This window comes from Balaenoptera borealis (genome assembly GCF_965194805.1).
Source record: "Balaenoptera borealis genome assembly, chromosome: 11".
In the NCBI taxonomy this organism is placed as follows: Eukaryota; Metazoa; Chordata; class Mammalia; order Artiodactyla; family Balaenopteridae; genus Balaenoptera; species Balaenoptera borealis.
Window position 1 is genome coordinate 45,917,998 of NC_138868.1, and position 25,060 is coordinate 45,943,057.

The 25,060-nt window shown below is 44.9% G+C and overlaps 1 protein-coding gene and 1 pseudogene across 4 annotated transcripts in view; one reads left to right on the forward strand and one right to left on the reverse strand.

Moving 5' to 3' along the window:
* Positions 1-25,060, reverse strand: part of LOC309605602 (large ribosomal subunit protein eL42 pseudogene) — a 621,562-nt pseudogene that overhangs the window by 38,190 nt on the left and 558,312 nt on the right. The window lies entirely within an intron of this gene.
* IRAG1 (inositol 1,4,5-triphosphate receptor associated 1) overlaps positions 1-25,060 on the forward strand; it is a 149,301-nt gene that overhangs the window by 5,707 nt on the left and 118,534 nt on the right. Inside the window, exon 1 of one of the 3 annotated variants that reach the window (XM_082341469.1) lies at positions 22,083-23,260. The exons of 1 other annotated variant lie outside the window; for it this stretch is intronic. In XM_082341469.1, coding sequence (XP_082197595.1) covers positions 23,194-23,260 — 67 coding nt within the window. In that variant the 5' untranslated portion in view covers positions 22,083-23,193. Of the gene's footprint in view, positions 1-22,082; positions 23,261-25,060 lie in introns of those variants that run through there. One more of the 3 variants, XM_082341466.1, reaches the window with a different exon arrangement.

A 25,060-nucleotide genomic window follows, 5' to 3' on the forward strand; every position in this document is an offset into this window, starting at 1 on the left:
GAGTACACAGTCGTGGAGGAATATGATAGGTCAAGGAGTAAGAGGTAATTATAGTAAACTTGGGTAAATCTAACAAGGGCTGCTTGTTCAGATTCTTCCAGGCGTCACTTTGTCTTTGGAGACAAGGATGTTCGTCTCACTTGAGGGTTTTAATGACTCTTTCAAGGGAGAAGGGCAGAGGAAGGTCAGAGTGACCTTCTTGCTTCCGTCATTTTCTCAAATTTCTTCTTAAAATATACAGTACACCAAGATGCCATATTTTGGGGTAGTGTGTCCTGAACCCCATCAATGTGTACTATTTGAATGCTCAGTTTATAGACTTTGGCTCTCATTCATTTATTCCAAAGCATGAAGCACTTGCGGGAAACTTTTTTGTTTCTTGGGGCATAGTTTCCTTCAAACTGGATTCTTCATGTATCCTTTCCTTGATATGTTTTTTCCTTTCTTTTTTTTTTAAATTAAATTAAATTTTTTTTAATAGAGCAGGTTCTTATTAGTTATCTATTTTATACATATTAGTGTATACATGTCAATCCCAATCTCCCAGTTCATCCCCCCCACCCCCCACTGCTTTCCCCCCCTTGGTGTCCATACGTTTGTTCTCTACATCTGTGTCTCTATTTGTGCCCTGCAAACTGGTTCATCTGTACCGTTTTTCTAGGTTCCACATATATGCGTTAATATACGATATTTGTTTTTCTCTTTCTGACTTACTTCACTCTCTATGACAGTCTCTAGATCCATCCACGTCTCTACAAATGACCCAATATCAGTCTTTTTTATGGCTGAGTAATTCCATTGTATATACGTACCACATCTTCTTTATCCATTCATCTGTTGACGGACACTTAGGTTGTTTCCATGTCCTGGCTATTGTAAATAGTGCTGCAGTGAACATTGTGGTACATGACTCTTTTCAAATTATGGTTTCCTCAGTAGTGCCCAGTAGTGGGATTGCTGGGTCGTATGGTAGTTCTATTTTTAGGTTTCAAAGGAACCTCCATACAGTTCTCCATAGTGGCTGTATCAATTTACATTCCCACCAACAGTGCAAGAGGGTTCCCTTTTCTCCACACCCTCTCCAGCATTTGTTGTTTGTAGATTTTCTGATGTTGCCCATTCTAACCAGTGTGAGGTGATACCTCATTGCAGTTTTTTTTTTTTAATTTTATTTATTTATTTATTTTTGGCTGCATGGGGTCTTCATTGCTGCGTGTGGGCTTTTTCTAGTTGTGGTGAGCAGGGGCTACTCTTCGTTGCAGTGCATGGGCTTCTCATTGTGGTGGCTTCTCTTGTTGCAGAGCATGGGCTCTAGGTGTGCAGGCTTCAGTAGTTGTGGCACACGGGCTCCGTAGTTGTGGCTTGCAGGCTCTAGAGCGCAGGCTCAGTAGTTGTGGCACGTGGACTTAGTTGCTCTGCTGCATGTGGGATCTTCCCGGACGAGGGCTTGAACCCGTGTCCCCTGCATTGGCAGGCAGACTCTTAACCACTGCGCCACCAGGGAAGTCCCCTCATCATAGTTTTGATTTGCATTTCTCTAATAATTAGTGATGTTGAGCAGCATTTCATGTGCCTCTTGGCCATCTGTATGTCTTCTTTGGAGAAATGTCTATTTAGGTCTTCTGCCCATTTTTTTATTGGGTTGTTTGTTTTTTTAATATTGAGCTGTGTGAGCTGTTTATATATTTTGGAGATTAATCCTTTGTCTGTTGATTTGTTTGCAAATATTTTCTCCCATTCTGAGGGTTGTCTTTTTGTGTTGTTTATAGTTTCCTTCACTATGCAAAGCTTTCAAGATTCATTAGGTCCCATTTGTTTATTTATTTTTTTATTCCCATTACTTTAGGAGGTGGGTCAAAAAAGATCTTGCTGTGATTTATGTCAGAGTGTGTTCTTCCTCTGTTTTCCTCTAAGACTTTTATAGTGTCTGATCTTACATTTAGGTCTTTAATCCATTTTGAGTTTATTTTTGTGTATGGTGTTAGGGAGTGTTCTAATTTCATTCTTTTACATGTAGCTGTCCAGTTTTCCCAGCACCACTTATTGAGGGGACTGTCTTTTCTCCATTGTATATCCTTGCCTCCTTAGTCATAGATTAGTTGACCATAGGTGCATAGGTTTATGTCTGGGCTTTCTATCCTGTTCAATTGATCTCTATTTCTGTTTTTGTGCCAATACCATACTGTCTTGATTACTGTAGCTTTGTAGTATAGTCTGAAGTCAGGGAGTCTGATGCCTCCAGCTCCATTTTTTCCCTCAAGATTGCTTTGGCTATTCAGGGCCTTTTGTGTCTCCATACAAATTTTAAGATTTTTTGTTCTAGTTCTGTAAAAAATGCATTTGGTAATTTGATAGGGATTGCATTGAATCTGTGGATTGCTTTGGGTGTATAGTCATTTTCACAATACTGATTCTTCCAATCTAAGAACACGGTATATCTCTCCATCTGTTTCTGTCATCTTTGATTTCTTTCATCAGTGTCTTACAGTTTTCTGCATACAGGTCTTTTGTCTCCTTTGGTAGGTTTATTCCTAGGTATTTTATTCTTTTTGTTGCAATGGTAAACGGGAGTGTTTCCTTAATTTCTCTTTCAGATTTTTTATCATTAGTGTATAGGAATGCAAGAGATTTCTGTGCATTACTTTTGTATCCTGCTACTCTACCAAATTCAATGATTAGCTCCAGTAGTTTTCTGGTAGCATCTTTAGGATTCTCTCTGTATAATATCATGTTACCTGCAAACAGTGACAGCTTTACTTCTTCTTTTCCGATTTGGGTTCCTTTTATTTCTTTTTCTTCTCTGACTGCTGCGGCTAAAACTTCCAAAACTATGTTGAATAATAATGGTGAGAATGGACCACTTTGTTTCGTTCCTGATCTTAGAGGAAATGGTTTCAGTTTTCCACCATTGAGAACGATGTTGGCTGTGGGTTTGTCATATATGGCCTTTATTATGTTGAGGTAAGTTCCCTCTATGCCTACTTTCTGGAGGGTTTTTATCACAAATGGGTGTTGAATTTTGTCAAAAGCTTTTTCTGTATCCATTGAGATGATCATATGGTTTTTCTCCCTCAGTTTGTTAATATAGTGTATCACATTGATTGATTTGCATATATTGAAGAATCCTTGCATTCCTGGGATAAACCCCACTTGATCATAGTGTATCATCCTTTTAATGTGCTGCTGGATTCTGTTTGCTAGTATTTTCTTGAGGATTTTTGCATCTATGTTCATCAGTGATATTGGTCTGTAATTTTCTTTTTTTGTGACATCTTTGTCTGGTTTTGGTATCAGGGTGATGGTGGCCTTGTAGAATGAGTTTGGGAGTGTTCCTCCCTCTGCAATTTTTTTGAAGAGTTTGAGAAGAATGGGTGCTAGCTCTTCTCTAAATATTTGATAGAATTCACCTGTGAAGCCCTCTGGTCCTGGGCTTTTGTTTATTGGAAGACTTTTAATCACAGTCTCAATTTCAGTGCTTATGATTAGTCTGTTTATATTTTCGATTTCTTCCTAGTTCAGTCTCAGAAGGTGTGCTTTTCTAAGAATTTGTCCATTTCTTCCAGGTTGTCCATTTTATTGGCATAGATTTACTTGTAGTAGTCTCTTAGGATGCTTTGTATTTCTGCGGTGTCTGTTGTAACTTCTCCTTTTTCATTTCTAATTTTATTGATTTGAGTCCTCTCCCTCTTTTTCTTGATGAGTCTGGCTAAGGTTTATCAATTTTGTTTATCTTCTCAAAAAAACAGCTTTTAGTTTCATTGATCTTTGCTATTGTTTTCTTTGTTTCTATTTCATTTATTTCTGCTCTGATCTTTATGATTTCTTTCCTTCTACTAACTTTGGGGTTTTGTTTGTTCTTCTTTCTCTAGTTCCTTTAGGTGTAAGGTTAGACTGTTTATTTGAGATTTTTCTTGTTTCTTGAGCTAGGATTTTATTGCTATAAACTTCCCTGTTAGAACTGCTTTTGCTGCATCCCATAGGTTTTGGATCATCGTGTTTTCATTGTCATTTGTCTCTAGATAATTTTTGATTTCCTCTTTGATTTCTTCAGTGATCTCTTGGTTATTTAGTAGTATATTGTTTAGCTTCCATGTGTTTGTGTTTTTTACGGTTTTTTCCCTGTATTGATTTCTAATCTCATAGCGTTGTGGTCGGAAAAGATACTGGATATGATTTCAATTTTCCTAAACTTACTGAGGCTTGATTTGTGACCCAAGATGAGATCTATCCTGGAGAATGTTCCGTGTGCACTTGAGAAGAAAGTGTAATCTGCTGTTTTGGGGTGGATTGTTCTATAAATATCAATTAAATCTATCTGGTCTATTGTGTCTTTTAAAGCTTGTGTTTCCTTATTAATTTCCTCTCTGGATGATCTGTCCATTGGTGTAACTGAGGTGTTAAAGTCCCCCACTATTATTGTGTTACTGTTGATCTCCTCTTTTATAGCTGTTAGCATTTAGCCTTATGTATTGAGGTGCTCCTATGTTGGGTGCATATATATTTATAATTGTTACATCTTCTTCTTGGATTGATCCCTTGATCATTATGTAGTGTCCTTCCTTGTCTCTTGTAACATTCTTTATTTTAAAGTCTATTTTATCTGATATGAATATTGCTACTCCAGCTTTCTTTTGATTTCCATTTGCATGGAATATCTTTTTCCATCCCCTCACTTTCAGCCTGTATGTGTCCCTAGGTCTGAAGTGGGTCTCTTGTAGACAGCATATCTATGGGCCTTGTTTTTTTAATCCATTCAGCGAGCCTGTGTCTTTTGCTTAGAGCATTTAATCCATTCACATTTAAGGTAATTATCAATATGTATGTTCCTATTACCATTTTCTTAATTGTTTTGTGTTTGTTTTTGTAGGTCCTTTTCTCCTCTTGTGTTTCCCATTTAGAGAAGTTCCTTTAGCATTTGTTGTAGAGCTCGTTTGTTGGTGCTGAATTCTCTTAGCTTTTGCTTCTCTGTAAAGCTTTGGATTTCTCTGTCAAATCTGAATGAGATCTTTGCTAGGTAGAGTAATCTTGGTTGTAGTTTCTTCCCTTTCATCACTTTAAATATGTCATGCCACTCCCTTCTGGCTTGTAGAGTTTCTGCTGAGAAATCAGCTGTTAACCTTATGGGAGTTCCCCCTGTATGTTATTTGTTGTTTTTCCCTTGTTGCTTTTAATAATTTTTCTTTGTCTTTAATTTTTGTTAGTTTGATTACTATGTGTCTCGGCGTGTTTCTCCTTGGGTTTATCCTGCCTGGGGCTCTCTGTGCTTCCTGGACTTGGGTGGCTATTTCCTTTCCCATGTTAGGGAAGTTTCCAACTATAATCTCTTCAAATATTTTATTGAGTCCTATCTCTCTCTCTTCTCCTTCTGGGACCCCTATAATGCAAATGTTGGTGCATTTAATGTTGCCCCAGAGGTCTCTTAAGCTGTCCTAATTTCTTTTCACTCTTTTTTCTTTATTCTGTTCCGTGGCAGTGAATTCCACCATTCTGTCTTCCAGGTCACTTATCCGTTTTTCCGCCTCAGTTATTCTGCTATTGATTCCTTCTAGTGTATTTTTCATTTCAGTTGTTGTATTGTTCATCTCTGTTCTTTAATTCTTCTAGGTGTTTGTTCTTTAATTCTTCCAGGTCTTTGTTAAACATTTCTTGCATCTTCTTGATCTTTGCCTCCATTCTTTTTCCGAGGTCCTGGATCATCTTCATTATCATTATTCTGAATTCTTTTCTAGAAGGTTGCCTATCTCCACTTCCTTTAATTGTTTTTCTGGGGTTTTATCTTGTTCCTTCATCTGGTACATAGTCCTCTGCCTTTTCATTTTGTCTGTCTTTCTGTGAATGTGGTTTTCATTCCACAGGCTGCAGGATTATAGTTCTTCTTGCTTCTGCTGTCTGCCCTCTGGTGGATGAGGCTATCTAAGAGGCTTGTGTAAGTTTCCTAATGGGAGGGACTGGTGGTGGGTAGAGCTGGCTGTTGCTCTGGTGGGCAGAGGTCAGTAAAACTTTAATTCACCTGTCTGCTGATGGTGGGGCTTAGTTTCCTCCCTGTTGGTTGTTTGGCCTGAGGCAACCCAGCACTGGAGGCTACAGGCTCTTTGGTGGGGCTAATAGCGGACTCCAGGAGGGCTCATGCCAAGGAGTACTACCCAGAACTTCTGCTACCAGCTTCCTTGTCCCTGCAGTGAGCCACAGCCACCTCCTGCCTCTGCAAGAGACCCTCCAACACTAGCAGGTAGGTCTGGTTCTGTCTCTTATGGGTCACTGCTCCTTCCCCCTGGGTCCTGATGTGCACACTACTTTGTGTGTGCCTTCCAAGTGTGGAGACTCTGTTTCTCTCAGTCCTGTTGAAGTCCTGCAATCAAATCCCGCTAGCCTTCAAAGTCTGATTCTCTGGGAATTCCTCCTCCCATTGCCGGACCCCCAGTTTGGGAAGCCTGACATGGGGCTCAGAACCTCCACTCCAGTGGGTGGACTTCTGTGGTATAATTGTTCTCAAGTTTGTGAGTCACCCACCCAGTGGTTATGGGATTTGATTTTACTGTGATTGCACCCCTATTACCAACTCATTGCAGCTTCTCCTTTGTCTTTGGATGTGGGGTCTCTTTTTTTGTGAGTTCCAGTGTCTTCCTGTCGATGATTGTTCTGCAGTTAGTTGTGATTTCGGTGCTCTCGCAAGAGGGAGTGAGCACACGTCCTTCTACTCCGCCATCTTGAACCAATCTCTCTCTTCTGCCCATTTTTTAATTGGGTTGTTTGTTTGATGTTGAGTTGTGTGAGTTCCCTTCTGTAAGTAGTTGTGATTTTGGTGTGCCTTTGGGAGGAGGTGGGCTCAGGCTCTTCCTACTCCACCATCTTGGCCACATACCAGCAATCTTTTGCAAGTAATGGCATGGACTGGTTTTTGAGAGAAGTTATAGGCATTTGGGGGATTCCAAAACTTCTATTTCACATGAACTCATTAGTCTTTTTGGGGGGGGGGCTTTCATTATTTAAGGCAGTGATTCTCAAATTTCAGTGAGAATTTCTTAGAAACCTTGCTAGAAATGACAGATTTCCCTGCTCTACCACCTCCAATCTGGGGTAGAATCCAGGAACATCAATTTAAAGCATGCACAGAAGGTGATCACATGTTGAGAAACACTACTTTAGGAGAAGACTTCCAGATGTAAGCCTGCCTTGACAGAGTAATTAGGGGAAGATATACAATTCCAATTTCATAGAATTGTATTTTTATTTATACAAGGGATTTCGTTGAATGCAAAACCAAATGCAATAGGATTTTTAGGTTATCAGGAGACTTTTCTTTTAAATACATTCACAAATCAGAAAAGAAATCTCTCACTGAGTGTTTTCCTGGTTTTGGTTCAAAGCATATGGTCACCCTTCTAAGGGTAAACTTTAGCATGCCAGTTGTTTGGATGAAATGGTAATTGCTGACTCTCCAAATGCCAAGTGTGGGGCTGCTTAAGGCCTTGAACGGTTTGGGCCTGCCACAGAAAGACTCTGGCACTTGGAGTATTTTCAGTGTTTTAAAATTCCTGAGTTGTTCTTCGCTGGATAGGTTTGTTTCTAGAAATGGGGACCTCTCCTTGTGAATTAGGACAAGTTAGCCGTCTGCTTGCTGTACATTTGCTGCAGGGTGTGCTTTGGGGCTCTGCCCCTCTTGCCTCTTTTCTAGCAGAGCTGGACCCTCCCAGTGTGGGAATGGTGGCAGAGAGTTGCAGCCAGAGATGGACTCGAGGCGGGGAGGTGGCCATTCTTGGCAGATGAGGGAGGGGTATGGAATCCAGGACACTGCAGAGCAACCTTGACCTTTAGGGCTGGACCTGGGCAGGTCTAAGTTTTGACTTTCAGGATGTGGAGACAGAGAATGGGAATCTTTCTTTGGAGAGGCTCCTGGTGCTGCAGTAGCAGAGGCAGTGTCCAAGAGGAAAACAGGCAAAGACAGAAAATAAGAAATGGGGTCAAATTAGAGGAGGAAAAGGGAAGAGTATCAGAGGGAGGTAATCAAATGTGGTTTAGGGAGAAAATTCTGAAGTTGGAGAGGTTTGGGTTTGAATCAGAACTCTACACCTGCTAACTCTGTACACTTGGAAAGGATACTTCACCTTTATAAATCTTAATTTCTGTAAAATAGGGGTAATAATACTACCTACTTATAAATTCTTGTGTGGATTAAAGTAATTCATATGAAGTGCTTAACAGAGCTTATCTGGTATATGGTTACTATTGATTGACTGCTAACTGTTACAACCATAAGCCATCTTCTTGATTTTGCATATAATTGTTATGAACTGCTTTCCCAGCTTGGAGTACAACTAAAATCATCTTCCTTAAAAATTTTAAGCACCCGCATGCCTGTCTTTTAGCAGGAAGTCCTGTATCTTCCACTGGAGGTATTTTTTTTTCCCTTGAATTTTCTAATAACCTCAGAGGCTTACTCAGTCCAAGGGGACAATCCTGTCTCCAAATGCTAGGCAGAGAGAGGACCCTAGAGTCTCATTGGCCCAATGATGATGTTGCTGCCCCTGTTTTTGTTGCCATCATATGGTGTCATAGTTGAAAACATGTCTCAAGTAGTTGTAGCTTGTTGCCATAACAATGCCCTCACTAGTCTAGAATTCTCTGTGGTAGATTGTCTCTACCCTCCTTGTGAAAGGATGGTATTTCTCACTCCACTGCTGTCCAGCTTGCCCCTATGACTTGCTTTGGCCAGTGAGATGGAAGTAACATGTGCTGCTTCTAATCAGAAACTTCAAGAGCCATCACTCTCTCTCTTTTTCTTCTGCCACAAAAATGGCAATGTTGGGTTGCTCCTTCACTTTGAGTCCTGGAGTGAAGAGTTTATGGAGCAGAGCTACAGCCAAACCATAGCCAGCATGTAATATGACTAAGACATAAACCTTTACTGTTGTAAGCCACTGAGACTTTGGAGATTTTTGTTACTGTAGCGTAACCTTCTCTAGCTGACTGATATAACCTCTTGGGTCACAGGAGTGTCTCTTATTTAGGTTCTAAAGTTACAGCTCTTTTAGTTCATACATTTGACTCAGGCATTACACCCAAAGCACACCACCACGTCAGGATGGCTTGGTTGAGAGGGACCTACAGCCTCAGCTACATGCTCCACCAAACCCCCCACCTCCCTCCTCCGTGACCACTTAGGCTCTTATCACGAGCTAGATCACCCTCATGATGTGTTCCCCTCTGGGCCCCTTGGTATCCCTTTCTGCTCACAGATTCCACTTGGGGCCCTCCCAATATGTCAGTGAGATTGTAATAATGCTCCTGCAAAAGGAAAGGGTCAGGGGCTCAATGCCCTTGTCTCCTATGCAGATTTACCACAGTAGATATATCACAGATGTTTGGGAGAGGTAGTCTTTGTCAGGCTACAAGAGTTTGTTACATCTCTTTCCTGTGCACGAGTACTTATTTGCCTTATATTTGTTAGGGGAGGTCACTCAGCTAATTTTTTCCCCACAGTAGGTACAATCTACCCCAGTGTAGTTTGCTATTCCCACTTCTAACCATAGCAAAAATTATAGGGTTTTTCTGAAATTTACATTAGCAGTCCCTCTGTTATATGTAGGTGTTATATGGAGGTCTTATTGAGAGGATCTGGGGGCAGAGGGAAGACGTAAATGAGTCACAATGAGGCAGCATCATTTGTCCTACCCCATTCTCCTTTTTCTCCTTCTAAAAACTACAAAAAATAAGATTAAACTCTGAGAGTTCAAAGAATTACTCTAACGCAAAATGAAAGGAGAGATCACTCAGGTCTTCATGTTAACGCAACTAGTGAAGGTATGTGAAGGGTCCAAGGTCAGCAGTGGATCTTTTAAGCAGGAAGGAGGAGGGCAGACTTAGCCGGACTCAGGGAGAGGAGCTCTTGATACAGGGAGTGGAGTCCTTTCAGTCACTGGTGTCTCTTCTCCCTCTGCCAGAGGGTGTAAGCAACCAAATAGCATTTTAGAAGTGTGTCTCTGGCTTCTCTGGGGGGACTGGATTGGATTAGACAAAGGCAAGAGTAAAGACAAGGAGACTCATTAGCAGGAAGTAGAGAAGCTACAAGTTTATTGAATGAATGAATGAATAAATGAATATTAAGATGTGGATTTTAAGCTATGGCTTGAGTCCCTACTCTAGCCAAAGGACATTCTCTGCAGTGTGTGTCATGTTCCCTAAGGACTGTGGTGGGTCTTCAGACTTCTGGAAGAGTAAAACCCTTCCCTCACTGCTCTCTTCCACTGACCCTACGGATCCCCACTCTCTCCCTTCCTGGCAGGTCCCTTTGGCTGTAGTCCCTGAGATTCTATCCTGTTTTTCTTTGAGCAAATTGGCGTTTCTGGAGCTTGATCACCAGCTGGTATTAAGTCTGGTTCTATGCTTTGGCACAATCCTCTTCTTCACCTCTCGTAGTTCTGAGATGTGTCTTGCTTAATAGCAGACACTACCTTTTCTCAGAGCCTTTCTGGTTCACATGATATTTTTAGCCCATCAGAATCCCCACCCCACCCCCTATATCCACATTTGAAGCACAAGTAGATTCCTGTGGGTCATGGGTGACAGCCTCCATGCAGAGCCAAGGTTGCTGCCCAAAGCTATGCATCTTCCAGGGGGTAACTTCTCCACTCAGTCCCTTACTGCTCTTAGGGAACCCATCACCCAGGTGCCCTGCCCTACAGTTTTCCATTCCCAGAATGCTTTCAACATTCAGGAAAAAAGACAAAAACAAAAACTGAGCAGCATCCCCATCCAAGAAAATGAGGGCGGTCCCTAGCACCCCTCAAAACTAGCTTTTGGAGAATCCAAAACACGCAGATGTCTTTTGCTTTTAATCCAGAAGAAGGAAGGATGATCACAAAGGAAGGCTCAGATCCAAACTGAATTCTTTTGTCTAGTACATGGTTTATTTTAAATGTGAAAGTTCAAGCTTACAAAAACAAATGGATTGGATTGGGCATTTGTGAATTCTGAAGCATAGACGTTTCTCCATGTTTGGAGGATGCGCTCAGATATTTGTTTGTGCAGTTTTTGTCATTGTTGAAATAAAAGAGGTACTGAGCCTGAGGAACGTTACACCCAGAATGATGTGAAAAATAAATAAATGATGCTACAGGTCCCAGAATCCCAAGGAGGGGAAGGAGAGTAAATATGGCCCTGGTTGGTATTATCCTCATATGGCCCCAGGGTACCTGGTTGAAAAACCTCTTTCTGATATATCACACCATAAGTTGGGTAGATTTACTGATTGAACAGAATAAATTGGGCAGGTAAACTGCCATCAAGAAGATTGACCTACAGAAATGTTCTTCCTGCTTTTCTTCCATTTTTACCTACCTGATTTTGTTAAAATCTCTTTTTATGAACTTGACTTTAGATTGCACTGACTTCAGCAGGCAGCTTTGAGAAAGGGATTTCCTGGGGATGAAAATCAAATTTATTGTCAGCAACTGGATTTAAGGAAAGAGCCAGGGCCTTGAGGTGTTCAGGTCCAGCTCTTTCAAAGAATGGCTGTGTGATTCTGGATAAGGTATTTCATTTCACTCCCTTAACTGGAAAATGCAGACTGAACATTTTTGGGGAATACATTCTGAGAATAAGCGATGGATATAAATTGCCATGTATAGTACCTGATAGAAAGTAAGTCTTGTAAGTCATGATATAACTCATGATGGAGAAGAAACACTCTGCCTGCTTTGTGGGGGCAAAAGAACAATTAGGAGGCAATTGCATTGATGACAATGGCAAGAAATCATGGAGGCCTAGAACAGAGTAGCAGCGGTAGAAGTAGCAAGAAATGGTCAGATTCTGGACATATTTTGAAGATAGAGCCAACAGGATTTTCTGATCGATTCCCTGTAGGGTGTGTGGGGAGCAAGAAGGGGAATCATGAATGAGTCATGTTTTGTGTTTGAGCAGCTTGAAGGATGGACTTGCATTTTACTGAGATGGAGAAAGCTGAGGGCAAAGCAGGTCCTGCGGGTAGGATGGGTTAAATTGGAGCTGCCTATGAGACACCCAAGAGGAGTGTTGAGTGGGCAGTTGGATATATGACTTTGGAGTTGGGGGAGAGGTCCAGACTGGACACGAGCATTTGAGAGTCTTCAGAGAGTTTAAATAGGTGGTATTTAAAATCACGAGCTCGAATAAGATCCTCTTGGGAGTGAGTGCAGTTAGAAAAGAATCTAGGTCTGAGAACCAAGCCCTGGAGCCGCCCAGCGTTCCCTATCAGGGAGATGAGGAAGAACAAATGAACCTCCCCCTCCTTCTCCTCTTCCTCTTTCTTCTTCTTTTGTTGTTATGAAAGGGGACTGTTCTATTTAATTCAGTTAGCCTTCACTTGAACAAAACTACTTGCAAGAGTTCTTTTGGGTTTGCTCTTAAAAAGTGATATATGCTCTTCGCAACTTCAAAGTCTTTTAAAAAGGAAAAACACCCAACTCTGGGCTGTGGAAGAGGCCTCGTGGTGCAGGCACCCAACCAGTAAGTCAGTGCATCTGGAGATCAAGTTCCTCTCAGGATTAGTGAAATCGAGCTTTTGTTAGAATTAATTTAATGGTGCAATGTCAACTTGCAAACCTCAAAAATCCTTTTATGCTTCACATCTCTTTCCCTTTTTCATAAAAAAACAAAACAAAACCCATACCTATGTGAAGCCGGAAAGGACAATCTGAGAAAGTTTGGCTCTTCCTTTGGTGAGATAAACAATCTGTTGTATCATGGCACCAGCACAGAAATCCTGTGTTTGAAGAACACGCTGAGACTACAGAGTTACTCAGGATAGTTTAGGGGAGGGCAAGGTAGGGATAGCTCAATTTTTGTGATAAAGATCTGGGTGCCTCAGTGGACAATGGGTTTTCGATGAGCCAAGAATGACCTGGTTGTTACAAGAGCCAACACAACTGTAGGTTGCATTCAAAGAGGTCCTGGCCATAGGAAATGAGAATCCCCTGAATAAAGAGGCTGCTGGCTGGTTGATGCCAGTATCTGGCTCTAAAAAAGGGCCACTGTATTTAACGCATGACCCCAGCTCTGACTCTTAGACCAGAGAGAGATACCTCCTCCAAAGGTAGCTAATGACTTAGGAGACTTGGCTTAAACAGACAAGCTAGGCCAGTCAGATGTTCTTGAAAATCTGAAACAAGACACTTGTCAGGTGGTTGGGGGAAGGAAACAGCTGGAGCTGAGAGGCCATGTGAGCCACAGCAAGGGAAAAGTCCAGAAAAAGCAAGGCTAGAGAGAAGAGAAGGAGGAGGGAGCAGAGGCACAGAGAGAAGGAGAGAGAAGGAGAGAGGGGGGGTGAGAGGGAGACAAGACAGGCAGAGAGAGAGGGTTACATGGCCTGAGAGAGACAGAAGGATAGAGACATTAAGACAGACAGACAGAGTAGGGACCTCAGGTTCTGACAGCTTTCTGCTGCCTTGAGGTCTGGGTATGCTTCCTTAGGTTTTGGGGGGGTTCAGTTATCACTGGCACAGCCCCCTTTACGCTTGAGCCAGACAGGGGGGGTTTCTGTTCTTTGCCACTTAGAGAGTCCTACAATAGGGCCCCTGTCTTTGAGGACCTCAGAATTAGGTAGGGGAGGCAGAAAAGTCCCAACAACAAGTGACAAATGTCTAATATCGAGTTTCTTTTTGGTGTGCTCCAGCATTCCCGTGGGCTATGAATGGGAAAGAGTAAGGCTGAGATACTGATCCCTCTCAGCTCTTTGAGTGTGTTGGTGGGGTCTGGGGCCACCATAATCCCCAAATGACCACCAGCAGCCATGAACAACTTTGTCCATTTACACCCGTGTACAGGTATGTAAGCCATGAAAGCTCTGCTCTGATGGATGTGTGTGAGCACAGGGTCCAGGGGAGCCCCGAGGAGGAGACAGACTCATCCAGACTTCTCCAAAGAGTAGTACCGCCTTCTCTGAAATCCTCCCCGGTCCTCTAACCCCTTTTGGGTTATCTAAGATCATCCTGGTATCATAGTCCATTCTTACCCACATCCTCCTTCCCTTTTCCACCCACCCATGTCAGCACATAGTTGCTGAGTGCATGATGAAATGAGCCTCATCGCCATCACATCCAAGACCTCACCAAACCCCATAATTAACCCCTGCAAATTGACTTCTGATTCCACTTATTGTCATGGCCCTCCCAAATGTCCAGTAGCTTGTTCACGATCTTCACCTTTGACTTAAAGGTCTCCTAGAGATCCATATTTCTAAAATCTATGCCACCCATCTGGACCTCTCTCAAGCAACAATCCTTGCAATCCCGTATTTCTAACCATCTTCTGGGCATCTCCACTTGGGCATCTCCACTTGATTGTCTGCATCCAGGCATCCCAGCAGCATCTCACACTGAACTCATCTTTCTTAACCAGTGAGCGCCTGTTCCTGGCTGCCCTTTGGCATTAGCATTTCTCTACCTGTCCAGGGGCAAAACTCCGGAGTCACCCGACCTCTTCTTTCAACCCCCCACATGCAGTTAGGTCACAAATTTATTGAGTCTATGTCTTTCTGCCCACCCTCATCACTGCTGTTACCACTTCTGTGCCGAGCTTCACATGTCCAGCTGTCCGTGTGTCATCTCCACTGGGATGTTTCATAGTCATCTAAAACTTAACATGTCCAAAATGGGACTCCTGAGTCTATTACTCCGTTCCCCCAGTTCACTTTCCCATCTCTATAAATGACTCTATTATATATCCATTTGCTCAACCTGGTCATCCTAGACATCTTCTCTCTCTCTCGAGAGCCACATCTTTATGGGGTGTTTCAGGAGCACCCAGGCTAATTAATGTTTACCCCAGCCACCCCACCATAGCCATGTGTTGTTCACATATTGAGGTACTTCCCTGTCAGTTGGTAAACAGCTCCTGCCCCGAGACCCCTGACTGCTCCCCCACCACCCCAGTTGCCCTGGACTCCCCCGCAGAATTCCCTGGATCTCCCCATGATCTGGCAAGAGAAGAGTTCGTGCCTGGAACTGCAGGGGACCTCTAGGACCCAGCAACTCCAGCAAGACAGCCATTGGTACCTATTTTAATTGGCCAGCCTGTGGGCCATGACAGGTCTTTTGAAGATAATCCCCAGTGTTACCCGTTTTGAAGAAGAGGAAACTGACACTGGAGAGATTAATTTATTTCCCCACAGTTCCTTGGAATCCAGCTGGCTCCAAAGGATTTTTATCACCAATCTCCTGACTGGTCCCCCTGTCCTAGAATAATCTTCCCAAAGCCTAGCTCTCATCATGCACTGGTCCAGCTTAGAAACCTCCTGGGGCTCCCAACCCCAGTTTGGAGTTAAGTCCAAACTCAAGCCTAGGGTTCAAGGTTCCCTTGTAGTCTGACTGTCTCAGCCCAGCCCCATGACATAACCCCTGCCACGGCAGCCCTGAGCACTTTCCCGCTGCCACGCTTAGGCCCACACCACTTACTTCTCTAGGGATACCATCCCAGACCCACTCTCCACATCTTGAAACCTTGACCTGTGTGGGCGCATGACTGCCTCAAGTGCCCACTCCTCTAGAATCGAACCTTCCTTAATGCCCCCACGTCTTCTTCCTTGGGATGCCTGCAGCCCTTGGTTCAAGTTCAGTGAGCCCAGCCCAGCCCATCCATGGTACTCACCACGTTCTTCCTTAGAGAAGAGTTTTACTCTAACGCCTCCTGTAAGCATACCGACAGACAGTTTGCAAACCACTTTTACACACCCTTGAGTCATAGATGTTACTTACTTTCTTGACTCTTATACCATAAGCTCCGTTTTGCTCACCTCTGCAACCTCACTGCCTAGCAGAGGCCCAAGCACAGGGTATGTGCACAGTGCATGTCCTTGAAGCAAATGGGTAAGTCATGCTCTGGAGGCAGAGTGGAGAAAGTGGAGGACAATTTTTCCAGTGGTTGTTCCCTCCAGGGCTGGCCTAATGCAGTCAGGATGCCAAGATCTTTTCTCTCCCCAGCGCACCCTGGGACCACTTGTGAATTCTTACTTTATTCGTGGGTTATAATCCTTTATTATCATTAGTTACCTTGATGCTCATATTGCATCAGATTTCGCCAGTGAGAGCCCCTTCAAGTGGTCCTCTGTACTTTTGACATGTCACCATCATTCTTGAAGCAGTTCTTTACTTTTGGGCACAGTAAGATGTTCCAGGCTCATCTTGAACTTTCCCATCCCAGCCCTAGAATTACCCACTTCTCCAAGGAACCCTGGATCCTTTTACTGGCGAATGGTATTTATAAACCAAAATTTGTGTGCAAAGTGTGTTCATTGCTACTGGAGCATCATTATTTCCAGGCCTCTCAGTGGACAGAGCTAGAAAATAGATATATGTCATGAACACACACATCTGTATATATGTATATAAATGTAAATAAATATGTTTACATGTACATGCCCATATACATATCTACCCATCCATTCATCCATCCATCCATCCGTCCAGTTTATTCCAATACTATAATTCCAACACAGCACTGCATGGTTTATTCTATTTTCTCTCCTTTCCATATTTGTCATTCCCTCCTTTGACAGTGAGAAACTTGACTCTCATTATTTACAATGTATTTACTAATTTAGTTAATCCTAGAAGGCACAGAAAGCATTTCAAGAATTGCTAATCCATATGTCTATGAAAAAGAAGTCTACTCAGTATTTGTTTACAGCTCTTTTTTCCCTTTAGCCGGAAGAAGGCATTTAGTCCAAATGCTGTGTACAAAAGTTACATGAGGTAGTTCCTTGCCAGCCCTTTCTGCCCACAGATTTTAATCACCCCCTTGACTCCATATCTCATTTCTGTCCTTGTCACACGTGGCTTTTGAAGTCCAGAGCCTCTCAGGGGCACCAGAGCGGCTGAGCCCCCTTCTCTGGGGGTTGTCCAGGGTCCCAGCTTCATTAGGCAGCCCTCCTCCATCCTCTTGCCAGTTCCGGAAGTGTGTGCACTCATGCCCCGCCCCATCTCCTTTATGGCTAAGGATATGTTCCTTTTTAAGGCTTCCTTTGTTATTATTTTAATGGGATCCTGGGAGGGAGAGGAGACACCTTATGTTCCCAGTCTGCACTCTTGAACTTGACATCCAGGGACTCTAGAGTCACAAAGATCTGGGTTCACGGATTGTGAGGCACTAACAGGCTACTTGACCTCTCCATGTCCCAGATCCCTCATCTAGGACTCGGGGATGAGAAGCCCTACATCACTTGGATTTGGTGAGGACTGACTAGACCTTATATGTAAAGTAGCCAACACAGTGCCCGGCACCATGTTCAGTAAACAACCCCTGTCATTGTCACCTTCATTGACACCTGGATGCCATTCCTGCCGATTCGGCCACTCATCTGTTCGCTTCCTCATCTGGGGCCTCCTAAGTGCTGAGTATTGCGCAGAATCCCTAAGTATAAAAGGGGTGAGGAGGCCAACACTGCCAGGGCGGTTATCCCAACAGCCAGTCCCTGAGCTGCCAGTGTTCTTGGCAAGCTGCTGCTTCTCCTGGCTTGGTCTCCCTCAGCCCCAGGACGTGCTTTTGGCCTGGAATTTTTAAACTTTTTCCCTGGCCTTGAGTCAGAGGGCCTGTGGGGAGAGCTTCCCCCAGCTGTGCGCCAGGGCGCCTCAGCTGGCCCACCTCTTTGATGCTGAGGACACACGATTGTCTCTGATGGGATGGAGTGATGAGCTGGAGATTTTGGTAGAGTGAGGCCAAATCCCTGTGTGGCTCCAGGAACGAGGATAAATATAGCCCGAGTAATTGCTCGTGCTCTTTCAAGGATTAAAAGTCAGCTTTCAGGCAAGCTGTGAAGTTCCATGACCAGGACAGCAAGGGACTCAGTGCCTTTTTTAGAGCTGTGGTCAGCACTCCTTGTGCACTGCTGGGTCCCAGGCCTCCAAACGCTGTTTCCATATAAGTAAGGGGTCACCTCCACTGGTCTACACCCCATGAGGGCAGGGATGGCTCTGAAGTGTCCCTACCACATCCCATCAGCCAACCCTAGTGTGGCACACTCAATAAACATTTTAAATGAATATATGAGCTATGAGAAGGCTATATTTTTAAAATAAGCTTTAGAATAAGATCTGTAGTCCAGTTAACAATAACGTACCAATGCTCACTTCCTGGTTTTCGTATCAAACAACAGCCATATACAATCTCACCACTGGGGGAAGCTGGGTGAAGGTACATGAGACTCTTTGTACTATTCTTGCAACTTCCTGTGTGTCTGTAAGTATTCCAAAATAAAAAGTAAAAAAACAAAAATAACCTTTAATCAGGCTCATGCCAATACTCTGACATTTGGGGGAAGCAGTGCTGGAAGATGAATTGATTAAATCCCTGTTTCCAGCAATGCTTGTTTTTCATTACTATTTTTGAATGCAAACACATGACTTATTCATATGATTCAAAACTTTAAATGTATAAAGAAGATATACAGTGGATACTCTTTGCCCCAGCCACTTAGATTCCCTCCCCATAGGCAACTAATGTTAATGTTATTTGTTTCTTGTGCTAATTTTAGCAAGATTGTGTGCACACACACACATATGTACTTGTGAGTATGTGTGAACATGAGCATATTTGTGTGCATGTATATATATCTATACTGTCCCGTTATCTTACTTTTTCCACTTAACCATGTGATCTTGGGGGCTTTCCATATCACTACACAAAGAGCTTTCTCATCCTTTGTTGTGGCTATACCCGTCACCTTTTATGGCCCCCAGTTGGTGGACATTTATGTTGTTTCCAATCCTTTTGCTTTTATAGACAAAGCTGCAATGAATAATCGTGTTCGTTTGTCATTTCCCAAGTGTGAGAGTGTGTCTGTAGAATAAATTCCTAGATGTGGAATTGGGTCAAAGGATACGAGCCTTATAATTTTGATCATGCTAAATTGTCTTCTATAGAGCGTGCTCCATTTCACACGCCCATCAGTAATGTGTTTTATGAAATGCTTGTGTTAATGCAATGATTTTAAAAGTTATTTGGTGACCCCTTTGTGAAAGCTATGGGCCTGTACCCAAGAAAAACAGAAATCACACAGTGTGGGTTTTTTTTTGTTTTTTTAAAATTTTTTGGCTGCGTTGGATCTTCGTTGCTGTACGCGAGCTTTCTCTGGTTGAGGCGAGCAGGGGCTACTCTTCATTGTGGTGCACAGGCTTCTCATTGTGGTGGCTTCTCTTGCTGCGGAGCACGGGCTCTAGGCACGTGGGCTCCCGTAGTTGTGGCTCGCAGGCTCTAGAGCGCAGGCTCAGTAGTTGTGGTGCACGGACTTAGTTGCACCGCGGCATGTGGGATCTTCCTGGACCAGGGATCGAACTCATGTCCCTTGCATTGGCAGGCGGATTCTTAACCACTGTGCCACCAGGAAAGTCCCCACACACAGTGTTTTGCATACAATTTCAGTTGGCTCAGAAACCCCTGAAGGCTATCCATAAACCCTAATTTAAGAAGCCCTGGCTGAAAAGGAGGAAGTATGGTACAGAGGGGAGAGCTTTAGGGCCAAACCATGTAAGTTCACCTCTTAGCTCTACCACTTACTGGCTGTGGAACATCAGAGAAGTCATTTTGCCTCTTCAAGTCTCAGTTTCCTTTCCAAAAGAATGGTATAATAATTCTATTTCATAGGGCATTTATGAGGGTACATGCTTTTATGTAGAGCATCTAATATAGTGGTTGGAATATAGTAGGTGCTCAACATACAGTCTGTATACACACATACAGACACATAGAAACACACACACAGACACACACACACACACACCCTCCCTCACACGCACACGAAGCCTTCAGTTCCATTTCTTTGTTTTTTTGGGTTTTTTTGGCTGTGTTGGGTCCTCATTGCTGCGCATGGGCTTTCTCCAGTTGCAGCGAGCAGGGGCTACTCTTCCTTGCGGTGTGCGGGCTTCTCATTGCAGTGGCTTCTCTTGTTGTGGAGAACGGGCTTTAGGCATGCGGGCTTCAGTAGTTGTGGTGCACGGGCTTAGTTGCTCCGCGGCATGTGGGATCTTCCCAGGCCAGGGATCGAACCTGTGTCCCCTGCATTGTCAGGCAGATTCTTAACCACTGCACCACCAGGGAAGTCCCTTCAGTTCCATTTCAACCTGCTTCTAGTTGTCTTTGTAGTATTTGCTGCTAGATTCACAAAATCAACTTTTGGAGCATCATTCCCTGAAGTGAGGTCTTTGGACTAATTACATAAGAATCACCTGAGGGCCTTAATTAAAATATAGATTCCTGGGTCCCACTTTAGGTTCACAGGATTAGAATTTCTGGAAGAGGGGTCCAGAGAACTTCACACTTGGGGGTTCTATTGCACAATGGAGTTGGAGACACAGCACTAAAGAGTTTGGTAAATTCCTTCTATTCCCTATACCTGCAATTCTAGTAGTTACCACCATGTGGCTTTACCAGGGGGGCCTGTTCCCCGCAGATGTATAGGGTAGACGCCTGAGAGAAAGTGTGACTAGTAACCAGGAGAGCCGCCTCTGGTTCCATCTGCAAAAATACAGTTATTTATGGGTGTGACAGACGGCATGCACTGCAGCCTCATCAGGAATCTCTCTCATAACAAGTAGGGAGGAGAGACAGTCCAGGACTGGATGCCCATGGAAGGGGCTGGGATGGAAGCCCAGTGGGCCAGGTTTGGCGGAGAAAGCCTGCCATGGCTGGGGTGACTGACCCATGGGCAGGAGCTGGGGATAAGGACTGTGTACAGCCAGCTGTCACCAGGAGGCCTTGAGGCCACAAGCCTTGAAGCACCAACCCCTAGAGCTCTCAGCATGACAGGTGAATGCTTTCTGAAGTGGCAAGTGATGGCCTATGGCTAGAATTGCCAGATTTAGCAAATAAAAATACAGGATGAGCAGTTAAATTAGAATTTCAGATTAAAAAACATATTTTCTTTTAGATACACAGATTGCCCACAAACACATGACAAGATGCTCAACATCACTAATCTTAGAGAAATGCAAGTCAAAACTACAATGAGGTATCACCTCACACCGGTCAGAATGGCCATCATCAAAAAATCTACAAACAATAAATGCTGGAGAGGGTGTGGAGAAAAAAGAACCCTCTTGCACTGTTGGTGGGAATGTAAGTTGGTACAGCCACTATGGAGAACAGTATGGAGGTTCCTTAAAAAACTAAAAATAGAACTACCATATGACCCAGCAATCCTACTACTGGGCATATACCCTGAGAAAACTATAATTCAAAAAGAGTCATGTACCACAATGTTCATTGCAGCTCTATTTACAATAGCCAGGACGTGGAAGCCACCTAAGTGTCCATCGACAGATGAATGGATAAAGACGATGTGGCACATATATACAATGGCATATTACTCAGCCATAAAAAGAAATGAAATTGAGTTATTTGTAGTGAGGTGGATGGACCTAGAGACTGTCATACAGAGTGAAGTAAGTCAGAAAGAGAAAAACAAATACCGTAGGCTAACACATATATATGGAATCTAAAAAAAAAAAAAAGGTTCTGAAGAAACTAGGTCAGGACAGGAATAAAGACGCAGGCGTAGAGAATGGACTTGAGGACATGGGGAGAGGGAAGGGTAAGCTGGGACAAAATTAGAGAGTGACATTGACATATATACACTACCAAATGTAAAATAGATAGCTAGTGGGAAGCAGCTGCACAGCACAGGGAGATCAGTTCGGTGCTTTGTGTCCACCTAGAGGGGTGGGATAGGGAGGGTGGGAGGGAGACGCAAGAGGGAGGGGATATGAGGATATATGTATATGTATAGCTGATTCACTTTGTTATAAAGCAGAAACTAACACACCATTGTAAAGCAATTATACTCCAATAAAGATGTTAAAAAAATAATAAAAATAAAAAACATATTTTTTAATATAAGTATGTCTCGTGGACTTCCCTGGTGGCACAGTGGTTGGGAATCCGCCTGCCAATGCAGGGGACAAGGGTTCAAGCCCTGGTCCGGGAAGATCCCACATGCCACGGAGCATTTGAGCCTGTGTGCCACAACTACTGAGCCTGTGCTCTAGAGCCCGTGAGCCACAACTACTGAAGCCCGCATGCCTAGAGCCCGTGCTCCACAGCAAGGGAAGCCACCAGAATAAGAAGCCCGTGCCCTGCAATGAAGAGTAGCCCCTGCTTGCCACGACTAGAGAAAGCCCACACGCAGCAATGAAGACCCAACGCAGCCAAAAATAAATAAAAATAACTATGTCTTGTGCAATATTTGGGACATACTTATACTAAAAGATAAGTGTTGTTTATCTGAAATTCAGATTTATGTAGGTGTCCTGTATTTTATCTGACAACCCTACTCAGGGCTTCTCTGAGCTGCCTCTAACTGCAGAAGAGGGCTGGAGCCCATATGTGACTGGCTCAGGGCCCGCAGCGCCACGATCTTTCTCGAGAGTGTACTGCACCCAAGGTGATGAGGAGTGAGTCAGGGCAGGGTGCGGACTTCCAGGAGAGAGGCAGCCCTTCCTCACCTGTGTCCAGGCAGGAAACTAATTTCTGTTGATCAGCAAGTGTGAGGTGCTGGCACTCTGCTAAGCCCTTCAATATTATCTCATTGAATCCTCCTGCAACCCTAGGAGTTAGCACGTGTGATCACTATGATTCCCACTTTAGAGATGAGGAGACTGCTGAGTCTCCACGAGGTTAAGAGCACAGGACTGTCAAGTGGAAGAGAAGGAATTGGAGCCCCGGGGCTGGTGCCAGGTCTGGGATTAGCTCATCTTCCAGGCCCTTCTCTCTGTTAATCCCAAGGGTTTAAGGTGGGGAGCGGCCTTCACCTCCGAATCCCTGGGACAGGAAATGTTCCCAGTTTCCCTGGCACTGGGCCAGGGTCTTGTCCAGGCTCACATGCTTGCTGGAGACTCCAGGCTGGGAGACAGATCTGCCGAGTTCCCCTGGTCCCCATCTGGCCGGAACATGCCCAGAGGCATGAGCTGCCCGTGGGCACTGCCCTCCGCTGTGCCGGTGCCCGTGGGAGGGCCCCAGGGCCAGCTGCTGCCTCTCAGGCCCAGCCTGCGCTGAGCCCCGGGTGGCCTGGCCAGCTTCCCTACCGTTAGCCCCCTGAGCCAGGCCAGAGGGGTCCCTGAGGAGCTCTGGGCTCTAAGTCCCAGCCCCTCTCCGAGGAGGCGGGCAGCGGGGCTCGGCAGCCAGAGGCTTCTCAGCTCTGAGCTCTGGAGCCAGATGTAACATTGACCTTAAATGGTAAAAGCTCCCCAGAGTGAAGAGAGGCTGGCCGGAGGAGGAAAGGGGAATAACTCAGTTTTAGGTAAGTCGTTGCTCTCTCCAAGAATAACCTGCCTCTTCAGCTGGGAGCAAGGGAACACTTCTCCTCCTTAAAGGTACAGGGTGCTGGGATGGGGGCGCCTGACTTTAACTTTCCAGGGGAGTTGGCTTGGTCGGATGGCGTTTCAGCTGAGTATTTTTATTGTTGCTGTCATAATTTTCAAATAAGAAGTGAATCTTGCCCGTCCTAACTTAACTAAATTGTGCTCCTTTTGCTTGCTGTTGGAAAGCATGCACAGGTTAGGGTGAAAATGTGGGTTCTGAGTGGGGATCCACAACCCCAGATTTCCTGTGGGCCCCTTTGGAGCAATAGAGGGTCCCCAGATTACATAAGCCGGCTGGTCAGGGCTTTCCCCACACCGCCTGCTACCCCTTCCCCAGCCCTGCTCTGTGCTTCCTTATGCCTCTCTCTGCCCCCCACTCCCACCCTGTGCCACCCGCCCCGTGTCCACCTGGGACCTTGTGCTGGCCCAGCCCTGTCTCCCTCCCTGACCTGCCCCTGCTTCTGTCCCTGCACTTCCCATCCTGTGTTCTGGTCACAGCCCCTGTTTTTATCCCTGTCCCCATCTCTCCTGTCTCCAGCTTTGCCCCCGTGCTCCTTCCCTGCACCCTCAAGGGGTGGCCTGTGCCTTGTCTGTGGCCCCTAGCCTGCACACCTCCAGGAGCTCGGAGTCAGAGCTATTCCTAGAGTGAGCGGCACCCGGGCTGCCTTTCTCCAAAGGAAAGGCCAGTGGAAGCCAGAGGCCAGAGAGGGGCCCAGTTGTCTGCTGCCTCCTGCCCAGTAAACGGCTGTAAAAGCCTGGAGATGCTCTGCAGATTGAATAAATACAGTGCGGGATCTGGGACCCGTGGCTGGTGCTCCCACCTCCCAGAGCTTGGCAGCTGCTGCTTTTTTAACACTCACGCTTCAGGCTGCTCTTTGAGGGTCTCGGGGGAAGTAAAGCAGCCCATGCGTCTCCTACAGGAAAAAGGAAGCCGCTTCCCAGGGTTGTTAGGCTGGGAGCACTAGGGAGCCAGACGTGCCAAGGGTTCTGTTGGCCCCACCAGGGGGCAGTGACGTGCTGGTGAGACAGGTGGACTCTGGACTGCCCCTCAGCCGTCCTCTCTGTGGCTTGGCAGTCAGCAGAGGGACAGTTTGACGAGGAGGAACAGAGGCCCAGGTGGGTGGGGAGGAGAGATTTAGAAGTCCCCAGACTCTGCTCTTTGAGCTCTCTGAGGCAGGGGGACGGAGATAGAGAACTCAGTTCTCTTGTAGTAAAAGCAAAAGGAAGCAGGAGAGAAAATGGATATGAATTGACTTTGTGCCAGGGTCTGTGCTAGAACTGTTATTGAATTTAATCCTGGTGGTAGAGATGAGGACATTGTGGTTGAAAGAGGTAAAGCAATATGCTTAAGGGAGCACAGTCCGTAGGTGGTGAGCAGGGATTCCAGCTCAGGCCAGCTTGGTCCAAAGTGGGCACTTCCAGGGTTAGGTGCCACCCTGCCTCTAGGTAGTAACCAGGGTCTCGGGCAGTTATTGAGCATTGCAGTCCAAATGATGGGAGAATCAGGGGGATTGCATTTGCCCCATGAACCTTGGAGGCCAGACCCTGAATTCAGGTGACAGCCCAGGGCAGCCTCACTGGTTGAGATGCAGAGGCGACACAAGTCCGTGACCTTGGACACACCCTGCCTTCTCTGCGAGGGCCTTCCCCATGGGAGAAGGAAAACAGGTCAGCCAGACAGACAGAAAACCTCTCTGCTAATCGGCTACAGATGTAAAACAGAGTTAGAGAAAGCTGGG